Source organism: Oncorhynchus kisutch, linkage group LG3, assembly GCF_002021735.2.
Source record: "Oncorhynchus kisutch isolate 150728-3 linkage group LG3, Okis_V2, whole genome shotgun sequence".
Lineage (NCBI taxonomy): Eukaryota > Metazoa > Chordata > Actinopteri > Salmoniformes > Salmonidae > Oncorhynchus > Oncorhynchus kisutch.
In genome coordinates, this window is record NC_034176.2 from 26619716 (window position 1) to 26636020 (window position 16305).

The 16305-nt window shown below is 44.0% G+C and overlaps 1 protein-coding gene across 1 annotated transcript in view; it reads right to left on the reverse strand.

Annotated features, from left to right (window-relative positions):
* dpysl2a (dihydropyrimidinase like 2a) overlaps positions 1–15662 on the reverse strand; it is a 37130-nt gene extending 21468 nt beyond the window's left edge. Inside the window, exon 1 of the mRNA XM_020471315.2 lies at positions 15274–15662. Within this exon, the coding sequence (XP_020326904.1) occupies positions 15274–15315 (42 nt within the window). The 5' untranslated portion in view covers positions 15316–15662. The remainder of the gene's footprint in view (positions 1–15273) is intronic.
* Between the last annotated feature and the right edge of the window lie 643 nt (positions 15663–16305).

Below are 16305 nucleotides of genomic sequence, written 5' to 3' on the forward strand. Positions count from 1 at the left end.
AGAGGCATTACCATAAGGGACTAAAAAGCTCCACACAAGGATAGAGTCCGTAGTATGCATTCCTGTATAAAACAGCACTAGGGCTTGGCCAAGACATGGCCATTGTCTTGTCTGCCAAGAAACCCAAACCAACAATGCATAAGCAGAGGTAAATCAGAAACAAAGTAACACCCAATTGTATTCAACAATATATTCTTAAGTGTTTTATCTAAATTCAAACAAAAGGACACAGGCTTATGGCCACAATTTTCTTTATTTTTGTGATCCTTCTGCAAAGTTATCTTCTTAAGTAACAAGAGCTGTTTCTTTCTCTGTCAAACCCGCGATGCAGTTAAGGGGAATTCCGACACCTACTCAGAATGTCTCTACACTGAGTATACAAAACATTAAGAACACCTGCTCTTTCCATGACATAGACTGACAAGGTGAATCCAGCTGAAAGCTATGATCCCTTATTGATGTCACTTGTTAAATCCACTTCAATTAGTGTAGATGAAGGTGAGGAGCCAGGTTAAAGAAGGATTTTTAAGCATTGAGACAATTGAGACATGCCTGAAACTAGCCTGTAACTAGCCAGAAGCTAGCCAGAAGCTAATCCAGAAGCTAATCAGAAGCTAGTTCAGAAGCTAGTTAGCTCCTTTACTGGCAAATCGTTAGTTTTCAGCTAACCACGGTTTGTGGTCATCAGCTATCCTTTAGCTCGAAAATCTTTCGCCAGTTCTGTACGGCGCAGCGCGGCTCGGAACGGAACATACCGGACCAATTTTTCTCTCCATGTCCCTGGATTTCGACTGCTCTCTGGACATTCATACCCGGATCTCACAGCTAGCTAGCTGCTATCCGTGTGACTATCGGCCTTCGTCGATTCCGGAGCAAACATCAATTATTCCGGAGCTAGCCAGCTCCGTCAATCACTCCTGAGTTCCATCAATCACTCCTGGGCTGCAGTCACCTATAGGGACCCGTTTTACTGCCTACGCGGAGCCCCACCGGGCCTTCACAACTGGACTACCGACATTATCTACCCGAAGGAGATCCGTCTGGCTCCTCCGTCGCGACGTTACCTGAACGCCCATCTGCGGCCTGCTAACCGTTAGCTGTCTTACCGGCTGCTATCTGAATAGAGAATCGGACAATTTATTTATTTTTATCATTATTATGTTTTCTTCTTGGGCCTCTATAAATATATCTATTGTTTTTATTTTTGTTGTTGTTGTGTGATTTGGATTAATCCCCTCTACCACACGGAAACCCACTAATCTACTGACGGAACGCAAGAGGTGGCTAACAACAGACCTCCATCCTATGCTAGCTTGCTACCGATGGCCTTGCTAGCTGTCTAAATCACCGTGACCCCCAACCAACCTCTCCACTCACTGGACCCTTTTGATCACTCGACTAAGCATGCCTCTCCTTAATGTCAATATGTCTTGTCCATTGCTGTTCTGGTTAGTGTTTATTGGCTTATTTCACTGTAGAGCCTCTAGTCCTGCTCACTATACCTTATCCAACCTATTAGTTCCACCATCCACACATGCAATGACATCTCCTGGTTTAGAGACACATCTCCTGGTCTAGAGACAATATCTCTCTTCATCACTCAATACCTAGGTTTACCTCCACTGTATTCACATCCTACCATACCTTTGTCTGTACATTATACCTTGATGCTATTTTATCGCCCCCAGAAACCTCCTTTTACTCTATGTTCCAGACGTTCTAGACGACCAATTCTCATAGCTTTTAGCCGTACCCTTATTCTACTCCTCCTATGTTCCTCTGGCGATGTAGAGATGAATCCAGGCCCTGCAGTGCCTAGCTCCACTCCTATTCCCAGGCGCTCTCTTTTGACGACTTCTGTAACCGTAATAGCCTTGGTTTCATGCATGTTAACATTAGAAGCCTCCTCCCTAAGTTTGTTCTATTCACTGCTTTAGCACACTTTAGCTGTGTCTGAATCCTGGCTTAGGAAGACCACCAAAAATTCTGACATTTTAATTCCAAACTACAACATTTTCAGACAAGATAGAACTGCCAAAGGGGGCGGTGTCGCAATCTACTGCAAAGATAGCCTGCAGAGTTCTGTCCTACTATCCAGGTCTGTACCCAAACAATTTGAACTTCTACTTTTAAAAATCCACCTCTCTAAAAACAAGTCTCTCACCGTTGCCGCCTGCTATAGACCACCCTCTGCCCCCAGCTGTGCTCTGGACACCATATGTGAACTGATTGCCCCCCCATCTATCTTCAGAGTTCGTGCTGCTAGGCGACCTAAACTGGAACATGCTTAACACCCCAGCCATCCTACAATTTAAACTTGATGCCCTCAATCTCACACAAATTATCAATGAACCTACCAGGTACCTCCCCAAAGCCTTAAACACGGGCACCCTCATAGATATCATCCTAACCAACTTCCCCTCTAAATACACCTCTGCTGTCTTCAACCAAGATCTCAGCGATCACTGCCTCATTGCCTGCATCCGTAATGGGTCAGCGGTCAAACGACCTCCACTCATCACTGTAAAACGCTCCCTGAAACACTTCTGCAAGCAGGCCTTTCTAATCGACCTGGCCGGGGTATCCTGGAAGGATATTGATCTCATCCCGTCAGTAGAGGATGCCTGGATATTTTTTTTATATGCCTTCCTAACCATCTTAAATAAACATGCCACATTCAAGAAATTTAGAACCAGGAACAGATATAGCCCTTGGTTCTCCCCAGACCAGACTGCCCTTAACCAACACAAAAACATCCTATGGCGTTCTGCATTAGCATCGAACAGCCCCCGTGATATGCAGCTGTTCAGGGAAGCTAGAAACCATTATACACAGGCAGTTAGAAAAGCCAAGGCTAGCTTTTTCAAGCAGAAATTTGCTTCCTGCAACACTAACTCAAAAAAGTTCTGGGACACTGTAAAGTCCATGGAGAATAAGAACACCTCCTCCCAGCTGCCCACTGCACTGAAGATAGGAAACACTGTCACCACTGATAAATCCACCATAATTGAGAATTTCAATAAGCATTTTTCTACGGCTGGCCATGATTTCCACCTGGCTACTCCTACCCCGGACAACAGCACTGCACCCCCAACAGCAACTCGCCCAAGCCTTCCCCATTTCTCCTTCTCCCAAATCCATTCAGCTGATGTTCTGAAAGAGCTGCAAAATCTGGACCCCTACAAATCAGCCGGGCTAGACAATCTGGACCCTTTCTTTCTAAAAATGATCTGCCGAAATTGTTGCCACCACTATTACTAGCCTGTTCAACCTCTCTTTCGTGTCGTCTGAGATTCCCAAAGATTGGAAAGCAGCTGCGGTCATCCCCCTCTTCAAAGGGGGGGACACTCTTGACCCAAACTGCTACAGACCTATATCTATCCTACCGTGCCTTTCTAAGGTCTTCGAAAGCCAAGTCAACAAACAGATTACCGACCATTTCGAATCTCACCATACCTTCTCTGCTATGCAATCTGGTTTCAGAGCTGGTCATGGGTGCACCTCAGCCACGCTCAAGGTCCTAAACGATATCTTAACCGCCATCGATAAGAAACATTACTGTGCAGCCGTATTCATTGATCTGGCCAAGGCTTTCGACTCTGTCAATCACCACATCCTCATCGGCAGACTCGACAGCCTTGGTTTCTCAAATGATTGCCTCGCCTGGTTCACCAACTTTTTTTAATTTTAATTTTATTTTTTTATTTCACCTTTATTTAACCAGGTAGGCTAGTTGAGAAGAAGTTCTCATTTGCAACTGCGACCTGGCCAAGATAAAGCATAGCAGTGTGAGCATACAACAAAGAGTTACACATGGAGTAAACAATTAACAAGTCAATAACACAGTAGAAAACAAAGGGGGGGTCTATATACAATGTGTGCAAAAGGCATGAGGAGGTAGGCCAATAATTACAATTTTGCAGATTAACACTGGAGTGATAAATGATCAGATGGTCATGTACAGGTAGAGATATTGGTGTGCAGAAGAGCAGAAAAGTAAATAAATAAAAACAGTATGGGGATGAGGTAGGTGAAAAGGGTGGGCTATTTACCAATAGACTATGTACAGCTGCAGCGATCGGTTAGCTGCTCAGATAGCTGATGTTTGAAGTTGGTGAGGGAGATAAAAGTCTCCAACTTCAGCGATTTTTGCAATTCGTTCCAGTCACAGGCAGCAGAGTACTGGAACGAAAGGCGGCCAAATGAGGTGTTGGCTTTAGGGATGATCAGTGAGATACACCTGCTGGAGCGCGTGCTACGGATGGGTGTTGCCATCGTGACCAGTGAGCTGAGATAAGGCGGAGCTTTACCTAGCATAGACTTGTAGATGACCTGGAGCCAGTGGGTCTGGCGACGAATATGTAGCGAGGGCCAGCCGACTAGAGCATACAAGTCGCAGTGGTGGGTGGTATAAGGTGCTTTAGTGACAAAACGGATGGCACTGTGATAGACTGCATCCAGTTTGCTGAGTAGAGTGTTGGAAGCCATTTTGTAGATGACATCGCCGAAGTCGAGGATCGGTAGGATAGTCAGTTTTACTAGGGTAAGCTTGGCGGCGTGAGTGAAGGAGGCTTTGTTGCGGAATAGAAAGCCGACTCTTGATTTGATTTTCGATTGGAGATGTTTGATATGAGTCTGGAAGGAGAGTTTGCAGTCTAGCCAGACACCTAGGTACTTATAGACGTCCACATATTCTAGGTCGGAACCATCCAGGGTGGTGATGCTAGTCGGGCATGCAGGTGCAGGCAGCGACCGGTTGAAAAGCATGCATTTGGTTTTACTAGCGTTTAAGAGCAGTTGGAGGCCACGGAAGGAGTGTTGTATGGCATTGAAGCTTGTTTGGAGGTTAGATAGCACAGTGTCCAAAGACGGGCCGAAAGTATATAGAATGGTGTCGTCTGCGTAGAGGTGGATCAGGGAATCGCCCGCAGCAAGAGCAACATCATTGATATACACAGAGAAAAGAGTCGGCCCGAGAATTGAACCCTGTGGCACCCCCATAGAGACTGCCAGAGGACCGGACAGCATGCCCTCCGATTTGACACGCTGAACTCTGTCTGCAAAGTAATTGGTGAACCAGGCAAGGCAGTCATCCGAAAAACCGAGGCTACTGAGTCTGCCGATAAGAATATGGTGATTGACAGAGTCGAAAGCCTTGGCAAGGTCGATGAAGACGGCTGCACAGTACTGTCTTTTATCGATGGCGGTTATGATATCGTTTAGTACCTTGAGTGTGGCTGAGGTGCACCCATGACCGGCTCGGAAACCAGATTGCACAGCGGAGAAGGTACGGTGGGATTCGAGATGGTCAGTGACCTGTTTGTTGACTTGGCTTTCGAAGACCCTAGATAGGCAGGGCAGGATGGATATAGGTCTGTAACAGTTTGGGTCCAGGGTGTCTCCCCCTTTGAAGAGGGGGATGACTGCGGCAGCTTTCCAATCCTTGGGGATCTCAGACGAGATGAAAGAGAGGTTGAACAGGCTGGTAATAGGGGTTGCGACAATGGTGGCAGATAGTTTCAGAAATAGAGGGTCCAGATTGTCAAGCCCAGCTGATTTGTACGGGTCCAGGTTTTGCAGCTCTTTCAGAACATCTGCTATCTGGATTTGGGTAAAGGAGAACCTGGAGAGGCTTGGGCGAGGAGCTGCGGGGGGGGCGGAGCTGTTGGCCGAGGTTGAAGTAGCCAGGCGGAAGGCATGGCCAGCCGTTGAGAAATGCTTATTGAAGTTTTCGATAATCATGGATTTATGTGACCGTGTTACCTAGCCTCAGTGCAGTGGGCAGCTGGGAGGAGGTGCTCTTGTTCTCCATGGACTTCACAGTGTCCCAGAACTTTTTGGAGTTGGAGCTACAGGATGCAAACTTCTGCCTGAAGAAGCTGGCCTTAGCTTTCCTGACTGACTGCGTGTATTGGTTCCGGACTTCCCTGAACAGTTGCATATCACGGGGACTATTCGATGCTATTGCAGTCCGCCACAGGATGTTTTTGTGCTGGTCGAGGGCAGTCAGGTCTGGGGTGAACCAAGGGCTGTATCTGTTCTTAGTTCTGCATTTTTTGAACGGAGCATGCTTATCTAAAATGGTGAGGAAGTTACTTTTAAAGAATGACCAGGCATCCTCAACTGACGGGATGAGGTCAATGTCCTTCCAGGATACCCGGGCCAGGTCGATTAGAAAGGCCTGCTCACAGAAGTGTTTTAGGGAGTGTTTGACAGTGATGAGGGGTGGTCGTTTGACTGCGGCTCCGTAGCGGATACAGGCAATGAGGCAGTGATCGCTGAGATCCTGGTTGAAGACAGCGGAGGTGTATTTGGAGGGCCAGTTGGTCAGGATGACGTCTATGAGGGTGCCCTTGTTTACAGAGTTAGGGTTGTACCTGGTGGGTTCCTTGATGATTTGTGTGAGATTGAGGGCATCTAGCTTAGATTGTAGGACTGGCGGGGTGTTAAGCATATCCCAGTTTAGGTCACCTAACAGAACAAACTCTGAAGCTAGATGGGGGGCGATCAATTCACAAATGGTGTCCAGGGCACAGCTGGGAGCTGAGGGGGGTCGGTAGCAGGCGGCAACCGTGAGAGACTTATTTCTGGAGAGAGTAATTTTCAAAAATAGTAGTTCGAACTGTTTGGGTATGGACCTGGAAAGTATGACATTACTTTGCAGGCTATCTCTGCAGTAAACTGCAACTCCTCCCCCTTTGGCAGTTCTATCTTGACGGAAGATGTTATAGTTGGGTATGGAAATCTCTGAATTTTTGGTGGCCTTCCTGAGCCAGGATTCAGACACAGCAAGGACATCAGGGTTAGCAGAGTGTGCTAAAGCAGTGAGTAAGACAAACTTAGGGAGGAGGCTTCTGATGTTGATATGCATGAAACCAAGGCTTTTTCGATCACAGAAGTCAACAAATGAGGGTGCCTGGGGACATGCAGGGCCTGGGTTTACCTCCACATCACCCGCGGAACAGAGAAGGAGTAGTATGAGGGTGCGGCTAAAGGCTATCAAAACTGGTCGCCTAGAGCGTTGGGGACAGAGAATAAGAGGAGCAGGTTTCTGGGCATGGTAGAATATATTCAGGGCATAATGCGCAGACAGGGGTATGGTGGGGTGCGGGTACAGCGGAGGTAAGCCCAGGCACTGGGTGATGATGAGAGAGGTTGTATCTCTGGACATGCTGGTAGTAATGGGTGAGGTCACCGCATGTGTGGGAGGTGGGACAAAGGAGTTATCAGGGGTATGAAGAGTGGAACTAGGGGCTCCATTGTGAACTAAAACAATGATAACTAACCTGAACAACAGTATACAAGGCATATTGACATTTGAGAGAGACATACAGCGAGGCATACAGTAATCACAGGTGTTGAATTGGGAAAGCTAGCTAAAACAGTAGGTGAGACAACAGCTAATCAGCTAGCACAACAACAGCAGGTAAAATGGCGTAGACTAGGCAACGGGGCCAACAGATAAAACAAACAAGCAGAATGGAGTACCGTGATTAATGGACAGTCCAGCGTGCATCAGCTATGTAGCCAAGAGATCAGTGTCCAGGGGGCAGCGGTGGATGGGGCAGGGAAGCTGGACTGGCGAGTGTTATCCAGGTAAAAAAAAAAACTAACAATGACTAAATAGCTTGTAGCTAGTTAGCTGGTTAGCTTCTGGATGTTCTTGAGTGTGTTCTAAAAATAAATAAAAAATAATAGCGATTCCGTATCACATTGGGTGAGGCAGGTTTCCGGAAGGTATAAACAAATTAAAAGTCAAAAGAGATAGAAAGTAAATATGGGTCCGGTGGGCGTTTGGGACGCGGCGATTCAGGCAGTTAGCAGGCCTGTGCTAACAAGCTAACAGTTTGTAGGCCCGGGCTAGACAAGGTAGCAGTTAGCGGACCGGAGCTGGACAAGCTAGCAGTTAGCAGGCCGAATTAGCAAGCAGGGAGATAGCGAGGGCTAGAGAGTTAGCCTTTGGGGGACGTCGCGATGGGGTGAGTCTGTTTATTCCTCTTCATGCGGTGACATCGATAGACCGGTCGTGGGCCCGGGTATTGTAGCTCAGGAGTATGCTACGGTGGTAGCGCAGGCCGGGCTAGCTTCAAGCTAAGTGGGTGGAAACGCTAGCCAGGGGTAATCATCCGGGGTTGCGGTTTAGCTAGATAGCTAGTTGTGAAGATCCAGCGTATTTGGAAGCTTAGGTTTAGCAATTTTTTTTAAAGGGATAGCTATGTAAAAAAACGAAAAATAAACGAAAAATAAACTAAATATACAGGGACACGACACGACAGGACGACTTACTGCTACGCCATCTTGGATCTAGAAACAGAGTCTAGAAACTACTTCTCTGATAGAGTTCAGTGTGTCAAATCGGAGGGTATGCTGTCCGGACCTCTGGCAGTCTCTATGGGGGTGCCACAGGGTTCAATTCTTGGACCGACTCTCTTCTCTGTATACATCAATGAGGTCGCTCTTGCTGCTGGTGAGTCTCTGATCCACCTCTATGCAGACGACACCATTCTGTATACTTCCGGCCCTTCTTTGGACACTGTGTTAACAACCCTCCAGGCAAGCTTCAATGCCATACAACTCTCCTTCCGTGGCCTCCAATTGCTCTTAAATACAAGTAAAACTAAATGCATGCTCTTCAACCGATCGCTACCTGCACCTACCCGCCTGTCCAACATCACTACTCTGGACGGCTCTGACTTAGAATACGTGGACAACTACAAATACTTAGGTGTCTGGTTAGACTGTAAACTCTCCTTCCAGACCCATATCAAACATCTCCAATCCAAAGTTAAATCTAGAATTGGCTTCCTATTTCGCAACAAAGCATCCTTCACTCATGCTGCCAAACATAACCTTGTAAAACTGACCATCCTACCAATCCTCGACTTTGGCGATGTCATTTACAAAATAGCCTCCAATACCCTACTCAACAAATTGGATGCAGTCTATCACAGTGCAATCCGTTTTATCACCAAAGCCCCATATACTACCCACCATTGCGACCTGTACGCTCTCGTTGGCTGGCCCTCGCTTCATACTCGTCGCCAAACCCACTGGCTCCATGTCATCTACAAGACCCTGCTAGGTAAAGTTCCCCCTTATCTCAGCTCGCTGGTCACCATAGCATCTCCCACCTGTAGCACACGCTCCAGCAGGTATATCTCTCTAGTCACCCCCAAAACCAATTCTTTCTTTGGCCGCCTCTCCTTCCAGTTCTCTGCTGCCAATGACTGGAACGAACTACAAAAATCTCTGAAACTGGAAACACTTATCTCCCTCACTAGCTTTAAGCACCAACTGTCAGAGCAGCTCACAGATTACTGCACCTGTACATAGCCCACCTATAATTTAGCCCAAACAACTACCTCTTTCCCAACTGTATTTAATTTTAATTAATTACAGTATTTATTATTTATTACAATATTTATTTTGCTCCTTTGCACCACATTATTTTTATTTCTACTTTGCACATTCTTCCATTGCAAAACTACCATTCTAGTGTTTTACTTGCTATATTGTATTTACTTTGCCACCATGGCCTTTTTTGCCTTTACCTCCCTTCTCACCTCATTTGCTCACATTGTATATAGACTTGTTTATACTGTATTATTGACTGTATGTTTGTTTTATTCCATGTGTAACTCTGTGTCGTTGTATCTGTCGAACTGCTTTGCTTTATCTTGGCCAGGTCGCAATTGTAAATGAGAACTTGTTCTCAACTTGCCTACCTGGTTAAATAAAGGTAAAATAAATAAATAAATAAAGACATGGATTGTGTATGTTTGTTGTTAATAGGGTGAATGGGCAAGACAGATTTAAGTACCTTTTGAACAGGGTATGGTAGTAAGTGCCACTGGTTTGTGTCAAGAATTGCAACGCTGCTGGGTTTTCACACTCAACAGTTTCCTGTGTGTATCGAGAATGGTCCACCACCCAAAGGACATCCAGCCAACTTGACCCAACTGTGGGAAGCATTAGCGACAACATGGGCCAGCATCCTTGGGAAACGCTTGACAAATTGCAAAGTTCATGCCACAACCAATTGAAGCTGTTCTGAGGGCAAATGGAGTGCAACTCAATATTAGGAAGGTGTTCCTAATGTTTGGTATATCATGTGAGTACAGAAAATGTACAAAAAAAGTATGCACTCAATACTGTAAGTCGTGCTGGATAAGAGCGCTTGATAAATGACTGAAATGTAAAAATGAGTACAAAGATTAGGCTAATGCCCAACAGAAAGGCCTTATTAAAGCAACCACTCCTAAAACAACACTTGGCTTCTCCATTTTTACTAGGCTATTGGCCATATATTTCATATAGAACAATGACATATTCCACCCTGATCACAAACAGCTCAGATCTTGAGGGGTAGCCTAGTTCAGTCTGAGATGCAGGACTGTGTAGAGTAGAGCATGGCTTAATGGAAGACCAGGAGCATCCACTTAAGAGTAGGACAAATAATCCCATTTCCATCTGAGGAGAGCATTCTACTGTTGGCTCGGGCTGGCCTACTTCTCATCAGGCCTTCTCATCTGGCCTTCCTCAGGGAGTGTGGGCTGAGTAGCTACCTTAAAGAGGCCGATAGAGGCTCATCCTCTCTCCAGACCATACAGCAGTCACAAGATGTAGAGTGTTAGTATCCCCTAGCTAGCCCTGAGCGCTTTCACAATCAGACAGTGACCTATAGCCTACCACTAATAGTTGTGGTGGTCGCACAGAAGACTGAACAGGCCTCACAAAACTGCATTCTTCCAGCATGATCTAACAGTCTATTATCTTCAAATGGGTCAGTTGACTTCAGATTAGACCACATTTATGCACTCAACCAGATAAAGGAAAATAACAGGCCTGAGTGCAGGGAATAAGGCAAATTGGTTCCAATATCCTGTTTCATATGTCTATGATAAACCATGAGTGATCTTGTCTTACTTATCTTTTATCTGTTCACCATCCATAGTAGAGGTCGACCAATTATGGTTTTTCAACGCCGATACCAATATCGATTATTGGAAGACCAAAAAAAGCCAATGTCGATTAATCGTCTGATTTAAAAAAAATATATATATATTTGTAATAATGGCAGTTACAACAACACTGAATGAACACTTTTATTTTAACATAATACATCAATAAAATCAATTTAGCCTCAAATAAATAATGAAACATGTTCAATTTGGTTTAAATAATGCAAAAACAAAGTGTTGGAGAAGAAAGTAAAATTGCAATATGTGCCATGTAAAATATGTGCCATGTAAAAAAGCTAACGTTTAAGTTCCTTGCTCAGAACATGAGAACATATGAAAGCTGGTGGTTCCTTTTAACATGAATCTTCAATATTCCCAGGTAAGAAGTTTTAGGTTGTAGTTATTATAGGAATTATAGGATTAATTCTCTCTATACCATTTGTATTTCATATACCTTTGACTATTGGATCTTCTTATAGGCACTATAGTATTGCCAGTGTAACAGTATAGCTTCCTTCCCTCTCCTCGCCGCTACCTGGGCTCGAACCAGGAACACATCGACCCCAGCCATCCTCAAAGCATTGTTACCCATCACTCCACAAAAGCCGCTGCCCTTGCAGAGAAAGGGGAACAACTACTTCAATGTCTCGGAGCTAGTGACGTCACCGATTGTAACGCTATTAGCGCGCACCGCATCGATTATATGCAATGCAGGACAAGCTAGATAAACTAGTAATATCATCAACCATGTGTAGTTAACTAGTGATTATGTTAACATTGATTGTTTTTTATAAGATAAGTTTAATGCTAGCTAGCAACTTACCTTGGATTCTTGCTGCACTCGCGTATCAGGTAGTCAGCCTGCCATGCAGTCTCCTCGTGGAGTGCAATGTAATCTGCCACAATCGGTGTCCAAAAATGGCAATTACCGATTGTTATGAAAACTTTAAATCGGCCCTAATTAATCGGCCATTCCGATTAATCAGTCGACCTCTAATCCATAGTAATATCTTTATTATAGGCCTATTAGGAAATAAGATGGAATCAGCACCTAAAACAAGGATGCAATCAATGCAAACATTTATGATAGTGATTGATTCCACTGGGTATTCGCAAGATGGAAACATTGAGTACAGAAAATAATCCAATGTGTTATCCAATGACATTTACACAACTATGCAAAACACTGACTTACTGTGTTTTTATGTCTTGCCACTGGATCTCTTTATAAATACCTCACAAACAGAATGACTTCATGAGTCTCTGTCCCCCTTAACAGCACCAGCGGAGGCTAAATGAACTAGGCCTATTTCTATACATACAGTATCTCTGAGACTGACAACCTCAAGGGCAGGCATATAATGTATTTATTTCATGGACAAGATGTTAACAATAAGCCTATGCTATAATTGTGGAAAATCTGAGAACTCCATGCTGTGCAAACGCTTGACACAGTGATGTAGTGAGAGGGAAATTAAATGCAACTATTGCACTTAATGGCATTTATAACAGGCTACACTAATGCATTATGACTAGTCAGGTAAGGGTAGAGGGCAGTATTTTCACATCCGGATGAAAAGCGTGCCCAAAGTAAACTGCCTGTTACTCTTGCCCAGAAGCAGAGGATATGCATGTAATTTGTAGAGTTGGATAGAAAACACTCTAAAGTATCTAAAAGGGTTAAAAGTATGTCTGTGAGTATAACAGAACTGATATGGCAGGCGAAACCCCAAGGACAAACCATACATTTTTTTTTACAATTCAGCCTACCACTGTTTCCAATGGCTTTCAGGTTAATTATGAGGCGAAGTCTTCCCAGGTTGCAGTTCCTAGGGCTTCCACTAGATGTCAACCGTCTTTAGAAAGAGCTTTAGGCTGGTTTTTGTAAAAATGAACTAGAAGTTGTAGTTTTTCTAAGTGGCTCCCATTTTGGCTGTAGTGTTTCCATGCGAGTGGATGAAAGCACATTCTTTGTTATTTATCTCCGGTAATGAACATACTATTCTCTGTCTTAAATTGTATTGTTTATTTACGTATTAGGGTACCTGATGTTTGATTATAAACGTTGTTTGACTTGTTTGGATAAGTTTATTGGTAACGTTTAGGATTAATTTTATATGCATTTTGAAGGAGGGAAACCGGTGGATTATTGAATGAAGCGAGCCAGCTAAACTGAGTTTTTATGGATATAAAGGACTTTATCGAAGAACAAAAGGACCCTTTGTGATGTAACTGGGACCTTTTTGAGTGCCAACAGAAGAAGATCTTCAAAGGTAAGGCATTTATTATATTGCTATTTCTGACATTCGTGTCGCACCTGCCTGGTTGAAAAATGTTTTTCATGCTTTTTGTATGCAGGGCGCTGTCCTCAGATAATCGCATGGTGTGCTTTCGCAGTAAAATACTTTTTGGAATCTGACACAAGCGGCTGGATTAACAAGAAGTTAAGCCTTATTTTGATGTATAATACTTCTATTTTCATGAATGTTAAATATTTATACTTCTGTCATTTGAATTTTGCGCTCTGCAATTTCACAGGATGTTGGCCAGGTGGGACGGTAGCCCATAAGAAGTATCCTGCCCATAAGAAGGCATCCTCCTGCCTCGTGTACAGTGAGCCCAGTTAAATGCTGAGCTGGATGGGCTCTGTGGATGGATGAGTAATCTTTGTGACACGGAAATGATTCTCTACCAAACACTCTCTTGGAAATATTTTGGCTACACCACAAACATTGGTCAATTGGTCTAGGTCAGGGATGGGCAACTTTGATGGGGGTGGGGGCCACAAAACAATCTAAACTCAGGGGCCGCAGTGGCACGCGGATCTACAAACCCACATCCATACCTACACATGCAGTCAGAGCCACTCTGTCAATGCCATGTACATTAGCAGCATCCCATAACTTCTCTCTTTGCATTTGGTGGGCTGAGAGAGGAGTGCGCAAGTAACAGGGCCAAGGCCTAAACCCTAGGATGCTTCAGTAAGTGTTTCACATGGAAGATGTGAGTCAGCCACACCACAACAAGGTGGTGCCACTGGTACAGTTGATGGGAAAACATCACATTGCTCTGTCCCCATTTTAAAGCCACAACACAATGATTGAGCCGTCTGTATGCAATGCCTGAGATGTCAGGTGCTTAGATAAGTCTGCTCCAGTTGTGAGGGAGAGCCGACAGCTGCCTGAAAATACCTCCCCCAATCCCAGTTCCCTTCCATGTTGCCCTTGCAGAAACAAAAAGGAACAGATCTCTAGAACCATTTTATTTCAATAATTCATATATTTTTGACAGGAACGCACGCAAATGTGTGGTTTGTGTTATTTGATTAAAGACATTAAATGCCTAAATGTCATTACTGCATGTAGAGTATGGCAGCATACAGACAAAAGCTAGGCCTTCACAGCAGGTAGCCTAGTGGATAGAGCGTTGGACCAGTAACCGAAAGGTTGCTAGATCAAATCCCCGAGCTGACAAGGTAATAATCTGTCATTCTGTCCCTGTAAAAGGCAGTTCACCCACTGTTCCTAGGCTCTAATTGTAAATAAGAATTTGTTCTTAACTGACTTGCCTAGTTAAATTTAAAAAACAGTTTACAGCAAGGATGGATTTAATCCAATGACCTACTTTTCATTAAAGGTTTTTGCCCTTTTAACTATTAAGGTTATGACCCCCTCCCTAAATGTCATCATGGCAAATCAACCATTTGCTATCTTGGGTTGATAAGACGAATTGTTGTGACAAATACATATGTATTCAATAAATTAATACATTTCCCCCCAAAACATTGTATTATTGTTGCTGGGATTTTCCCCAAATTTTAATTTATATTGTGGTATCCTCATAGTCTATAGCTACAGTATTACCAATAAGGCATTACAAGTATATTAGAATCAATCTGAATATAAGGATGGAAAATATAAAAGATTTGTCCCAATCATCCATTCTTGTTCCTGATCCTGTCGGCTGGGCTAAATCGTCTAACATGGTAGGATATGGAATGGCAAAAAAATAGCATGCACACAATAAGATGAGCGTCTTGACGATTATTCCAATAACATGAGCGCATGAACTGGAGTTCCAATTATGACCAATTACCCTGCCTTTGTTGATTATTGCAAAGCAAGTGGTGACATTGCACTGGTATGAATGCCCCCCTCCCCCCCCCCCCCCCCCCCCCTCCCATCCTCCTCCTCAGATAGCGTGATAACTACCGCTAGCACATTCTAGCTGTCTAATCCCTACGGCTAGTTTATTCATAGGTATAGATTTTACACAATATTGTTAAATTATGAGCATTTAAAACACTACTCACTGTAATGCGAGGTATATTTTTCTTTCCCTGGTATCCGGACATTTTAGCGGCGCGTTGTCAGCGTCCTCGATTATGGCTGTCACCTCACTGATGTTAGCTAGACCGCTAGCAATGAAAGGGATGGATGCTCGGATCCGTTGAGACCAGTCGACGCCCAGACAAAATTGTGTCTCCGGCTATCGCCTGACTAAATTCGTGAAATAGCTCAATCCGTTCCAACTAGGTTTGCTGAATGAACTTAAAAGGTCTGACAGCCTTTCCTCACGTTCCAATGCTGCGCCAAGCCTGTCCAGCAGTCACCAAGCGATAAGATAAACGGTGATGAGGGCCACGGTCACCGTGCATGCGCAATGCCCCACCTTGCCTCTCCACTCACCTGCTGCAGGCCAAGTCTGGAGGATGGATGGGAGGCTAGGAGTGACACTGATGCTGATTGTCTGAAACAATGCAACTTCCTTTAATTAGAAAGGACAAGCAAAGTCGATTGACATGAGCGCATGAACTGGCGTTCAATGTTTGACCAATTACCCTGCATTTGTTTATTATAGCAGTGCAAGTGGTGACATTACATTGGTATGAACTGGTAATAAACCTGAAATAAGCAAGATCTTTTCTCAGATAAAATATTTTTCTCAAAACACACACTGCATTATAATTATCATTTGAACAATTAATTATTACAGATACAACCCCTGTATGCCAGTCTAGACTTAGTAGGTGTGGAAATGATCCTTTCATGTATGAGTGGTGACTAATGAGAATAATGAAAAAAAGGCCCACACACATATATCCCTGTACCACCTCTATTGGTGGCATAGGAACAATCTACTGTCAGGTTTAAATTTGTTACACCTTTGATGATTGAAACCACTTGTGCATTTAGTAATATAGTGTGTGGAACCTTATGGATTAAATGCTGTTATGTTTCATCAAACAATATGACAGTCAGGTGTGCATGTTGATTTAATTATTTAATTAAACATATTCTGTTTACATGAAATTAATATAAATGCAATTAGATTGCTTTAAAAA